The following is a 6083-nucleotide window of genomic DNA, read 5'->3' as shown; positions in this document are numbered from 1 at the left end:
GAGTTTTTCTGACATGCATGGATTTGTATGTGATGCATGGTATTGAGGAACTTGAGATTGATGCCAATTTGGATCTTAAATGTAATTAGGAATTCAAGCTTTGGGGTCTATTTTGCTTTCCAATTTATTTGAAGAATAAAAAACTTTATTATTTTTTTACTAGCTAGTTAAAAAGCAAGATGAAAAGTAAGTTAAGACAAACAGGCCCTAATCTCGTAAATGGTATCTTCGGATCGATGGTTAGAAATTCTAGACAGATGGAGAGCACAGGAGAGAAGTATAAAACATAATTTTGGATTAAAATTTATAGAAGTAATGATTACATAAACTTGAAAATCAACAACATAAAATCAATGCAAAAGCTAGCCCACCCCAAATCGATTGCTCGCCTTTATCGGTAACACACAGCACAATCCTATTGACCATGCATGACATGACTAACCCATCTGATGTTGCTGAAGGTCCATGAATTCCGTTTCTCATGCAAAATCTAATTAATTAGCGTAGCTACACAATCCATACAAGCAAGAGCTTCCCTTTTTGCACTTTTGATTACACTTGCCACAGTGTTTCTCATCAACAGAAGGGTCAACACACTTCCCTTGACAGCACATCTCTGAATACTTGCATTTTTTGCCACACTTACCACAGTTAAGCTTGTCGGACATCACATTAACACACTGTTTTCTGCAGCAGTCAGGCCCAGCACTTCCTTTGGCACGACAAATTGGGGGGTATTTGTCACATGTCATGGTCACTTTACTAGCAAGGAAACGACCACTTGTAAGGAGATGTGGCTGTTCCTCGTCTCTTTGCAAGGGAAGGTCATTGGTGCTATGTTTTTCTACGCTAACATGGGATTGTTTAACCATTGGTGTTGCTGATTGAATGTTGGCTAAGGCTATAAGCACTAGCAAGGTAAACAAAATTGTTGATGACTTCATGACAAGAGACCTTTTGAGAGTTTGTGAGGTAATTATAAATAATGATGCTAGCTTTCGGTGAAGGGAGGAAGGATACTGTGAAGGTATTTATAGCAGGCTATTAGGGAAAAAATTTCCAATTTTTTTTCCATAATGGTGGAGCTAGGTCTTTTTCTTTAGTGGCCAAGTATTTATTTTTTCGTGCCTAAAATAGGAAAAATAGGAAATGGGGAAGAGGAGAAGAACCTAAAACATGGAGGATAGAAAAGCATGTTGATCAATCTATAGGTGCCCGTGCAGAAACTTCCTGAACATGGATACCTCAGATGTGTTGGGCTCATATGGCCCCAACCAAGGTTGTAAGAGCACATGTAAAATGTCTTTTGTCAGGCTAATATTTGAGTCTCTCTTCGTTGTCATATGATTTTTTGTACCTTGTTAAACAATAATTACTAAAATTAACTTTTTGATTATGTAATTACTCATTATATCTTATCTATTTGAAAAAAAAAATGTTCAAAGAAAAGTTAGAGAAGGTTAAAAAAAATGCTTAAACATGCATCATGTTTAAGTGATTGTTTATACGTTTTGCGTCTTAATTAGCTGCTTTTAAAATTGGTTTTTTATTAAAAAAAGATCGAATTAATATTTTTTTAAAAATGTTTTTAAATATTTTTAATATATTTCTAAATATAAAACACTTTTAAGAAGATCAGGCTAAAATACAAAGTTACAATCAGCTGCCCCTGTAATCAATTGGTTACACAGTGAACGCCTAGCAAAACAATGAGAATTACTGTGGCAAATATGAGTTGTCAAAAGAAAGGGAAGCAGACTTTCTTCACAGTTAATGACCAATTCTGCAGCCCACATTACCAATAAGCTCCAGCAATTTTCATTTTGCTTTTTCCAGCGTTTGATTTCTGAATTTCTCATGTCAGTTATAGAAGCACTTTCTTTCCTTTACCTTGGCAATTGCGTGAAGGCATCTCACAATTTCCTTTACAGAAGAAAAGGGTTGGGATTTTGCTTCAAGTTTTGACTTTTCATTATTTCCAAATCATAGATATATATTTCTCCACAGTTCGGCTACCTTGCAATATGCAATGACCAAGAACATTCGCAGGTCCAAAGCATGTGTTGCAGACTTGCAAATAATATTTTATTCTCTTCTCTTTAGTCCTCCGTCAACTTCTCCTCTGATAGCTGCCAATAATCCGTGACAAATGTAAATGAAGCCTGACTTTTTTAGGCAACTAAACGATATATGGGCAGCCATTACTTCCTTTCTTGTGAACTTGCATCAACAAGAAACTGCTTGATACTGTGCACCTTCCCTATGCACATGCTTAGTTTGACCGATGCTTGCGGTTTTTCTTAGAGTTGAAGCGAATGCCTGATCATATGCTAAACCATTGAGCAGCTAGATTGATTAAGTATCACTTTTCTCTTTCTTTATTTGAACTTTACAACTGTTTCCCACATAAAATTATAGAACAAAGTGGGAATATCATGTCCTCAAAGGGATAGTCTAATTGTTAAAATTTGTGATTTCCATCGATGGATCTCATCTTAGAAGTGTTGGAAGAAAGCTGGATGTTATACAAGATTAAAAAAATAATACAAAGTCAATAACTCAAGAACAAAAAAAATATTTAAAGGAAAGTATATTTTTAATTAAGTGTTTCTTAGTTATTCTCTCTCTTTTGTACAATTTAATAATATTGAATTATAAACTTTTTATAGGCTTAAATTAAATTCTAGACAATCAGAAATAAATTAATATGAGAAAATACTAATCTTAATATGAATTGTATTCTGCCGACTGAATTAATTGATAATTTTTCAATTGATCAACCGATTTATTTAATCTAATTGGTCGAACTAGTTTTCAACCTATGAAAATTCCTTTGTTTTTTAGAAAAATCAAGTTTAATTTTCAACAAGGAAGGCTAGTTAAAGGCTTGTTGAGGGTCACAATAAAACCAAAAAAAAAAAATAAAAGGAAGATCATTATATTTTTCTTTTCTTTTCTATAACTATATATAGATAAAGAAGATTTTAAGGTGTTATTTTATTTTTTTTTGCAGTTTGGCCACGCTTCTAAAAGATTTTAATTTTTTTTTGGCTTCAAATTAATTATTTTTTTATGTTTTTTTAATCGTTTTGATATGTTAATGTCAAAAAATAAATTAAAAATATATTATTTTGATTCATTTCTAAATAAAAAAATCTTTAAAAAAAATATTACCACAAATCATAACATGTCTAATTTTAAATTTGTTATTAGTATTCATCTTTGTGCTTATTTAAAACTCTCTAATTTCTCTCATTAATATTTATGGATTTCATTGGTATTCAACATTTGGTTTAGCAATGCATTGTATGAAAGATTATAAATATTAAAAAATAATATAAATTATATTGAGAATTTATTTAAAAAATTTTAGATTAAAATTATTTTTAAATATATAGTGGAGTCTCTTTAATATGTAATATATGCAAATTTAATTCAAAAAGTTTATATTCAGAAAATATAACAAAAAATAATATAAATTATATTTTAAAATCACACTTATAAATTAAAATTTTTTTAAATTTAGATGAGTGTTCGACAATCATACTTATAATATGCTAGCTATATATTTATGTTCACGTTCACATATGTAGACCTTGTGATTGCAAAGGTTATGCTTCTGTAAACTTTTTACTCATTTATACTCGGTGGTAAGATTACAACTATATATGCTCTCATAATGTGGTGATGTGACATATATTAATGAGCCAACACATGCACCCCAATGCTCTTCGGAGCAAGCAAGAGACTCAATTTTGCAGAAACAAGAAGATGTATACAGCAGAAAATTATGCAGTTCGTGAAGCAATCATGCATAGCTACACATCCCATAAACACAAAACTCGCCCTTCTTGCACTTCTGGTTGCATCCACCGCAATTTCTTTTATCGAAAGACGCGTTCACACACTGGCCCTTGCAGCATATTTCAGTGTACTTGCACTTGTACCCACACATACCGCAGTTCAACCGGTCCTTCTTCACGTTAACACATCTCTTGTTGCAGCAATCTGGTCCTGCACTTGTCTTCAGTCGACAAATTCGAGGGAGTTTGTTGCATGTCAGATTGGCTATCAGGTTTTGTTGAGACAGGACGCGACCAACCCCTCGTAAAGAAGTCACTTCTTGGATTTCGGACAACGAGAGTTCACTTTGCCTGTTTGGATTTTCGTTGTAACTGTCTAAATGCAAAGCTGTAACGGTACTAGCTAATGTTGAGAGGGCAATGAAGAGCTTTAGCATCTTCATGGTTACTAGCTAGTATGAAACAAGGATTAGTTGGATGGGAATTATTTTGATAGGCTTTTATAGACAAGTTTTTGTAAGAGAGTTGACATTAGGAAATTGAATTCACAAGTTTTGCTTTCTCTGTGTCGTCTTGATTCATTACAATGCTTAGAAATGACTAAATATCATTAAAGAAGAATTGAGTTGATTAAATTTAAAGAAAAGTTGGCCTCCGTAGGACAAAAAAAGGTCAAATAGATAGCAAAATTACTCCAAACAAATAGTTTTAATTTTACGCCATTGTTTCTAGTATTTGATAAATCTAAAAATAATAAAACTAGCCTAAATAGCATTTTATAGGACTAATTAATTTGAGGACTTTTCAGAACTTAATTGATTACAGAAAGCATACTCTCCTTTACAATTGAGGTTTTGGAATTTCTTGTCATAACTTAATTTTATGTCTCCTTAAAAAAATATATTTTTTATATAAAAAATTATTTTTCTGTAAAAAAAATAGGGAAAAAAAAGATAATACTTCAAATCAGTCATACATACACAATTGTTTAATACGTTAGGTCAATACACAATTTAGGATTTTGTTGAATAGATATTGAAAAATTAATTGAAAATTTTGTCAATACTATACAAATTAAAAGTTTAAGAACTAGCATGGACAAAATTACAAAGTTTGACGGTCCAGTTTTAAAAAATGAAGGCTTAATTAAGAAGAAAGTTGAATATGGTAGCAACATTGCAAAAATTGAACAAATCCAATGACCTAATTGAACTTTGAAAGGTCTTAATTGACTTAATTAAGGGTAAAATTGAAAGAATTAGAAGTTTGAAGAGTTAATTTAAGACTAAATTGAAAAAATCTAAAAACAATGACTATTTTGTAAGGAATGCATAAATCTAAGAGTTCAATTGCAAAATTCTAGGAGTAATATTTAAAAGGTTACGAAAGATAGGGACAATTTTAGACTTAATTGAAAGTTGAAAAACAATTTTAATTTAACCTAATTGTTTTTATTAAACGACTTGTCATCTGACTTTAAAGCAAGATCCTAAACGACATGTCATTAAAATACTATTTATTTTTCTCTCTCTTTTGAACCAGAGAAGCTGTCCAAGAAGCCACCAAAATGGCCTTGAACCTTCCCACCAAAACGCACCAAATCGTCCCCAAATCATAATCATAGCCCATATTACCTTCTTCAAATCCCACCGGTATGTTCAGTTTTCTTCGCCCCTGCAATGCTCTCTTGACATGAAAACAACTTGTCTTCAACAGTACAGAAAATCACAGGACTCTGGGTGTTTTCTTTTCACCAAATATGGAGCGTTTTTGAGCGGTTGGGATCTCCATCAACAAGGTCTCATTCCATCTTAAAAGATATGAAGATCAAAGATGAGGGAGAGAGGACGGGTTTCTTGGATAGAATCTAAATGTCATACTGTTGGAGACAGAATTATCAAACCTCCAAGTTACTGCTACTGTGATAGGTATGATCTCTTTAGCCTTTTTCTCCCTCGTACCTTTTGCTTGAGTTTACTGTTATGCTAGGAAAGCTTTCTTTTCCTCTCATGTGAACATGTTGGATAAATTTTCTTTGCTGAATGAGATCATGCTTAATTTCCCTTACGTCAATAACGGTAGGCTTTTATTTGGCGCGCTTCAAAAGCTTTGGATTAAGTTCCCACGGCAGCAGCATATTTTCATCTAGATTTTTACCACATGATTACCAATCTCTGCATCAGAAAGCTGTGGTTTAGTGTGGTTGAAATCTATATAAATTGAATGCTCTTATGACAGTATGCTTAATAATTTGAGTTATGACAACATGAGGTGAAAAGA

General features: G+C 32.3%; 1 protein-coding gene across 1 annotated transcript; it reads right to left on the bottom strand.

Annotated features, from left to right (window-relative positions):
• Nucleotides 1–3808: 3808 nt before the first annotated feature.
• On the bottom strand, nucleotides 3809–4246 carry LOC118050880 (stigma-specific STIG1-like protein 1). The gene has a single exon (XM_035061349.1). The coding sequence runs from the start codon at nucleotides 4244–4246 to the stop codon at nucleotides 3809–3811; it is 438 nt and encodes a 145-aa protein (XP_034917240.1).
• Nucleotides 4247–6083: the final 1837 nt, after the last annotated feature.

Source organism: Populus alba, chromosome 4 (genome assembly GCF_005239225.2).
Source record: "Populus alba chromosome 4, ASM523922v2, whole genome shotgun sequence".
In the NCBI taxonomy this organism is placed as follows: Eukaryota; Viridiplantae; Streptophyta; class Magnoliopsida; order Malpighiales; family Salicaceae; genus Populus; species Populus alba.
Note: the sequence above shows the minus strand (reverse complement) of the source record. Positions and strands in the feature narration are given on the sequence as shown.

Excerpts from the sequence above, each read along its gene's own strand:
- LOC118050880 (XM_035061349.1), bottom strand. The coding sequence starts at position 4,246 with ATGAAGATGCTAAAGCTCTTCATTGCCCTCTCAACATTAGCTAGTACC.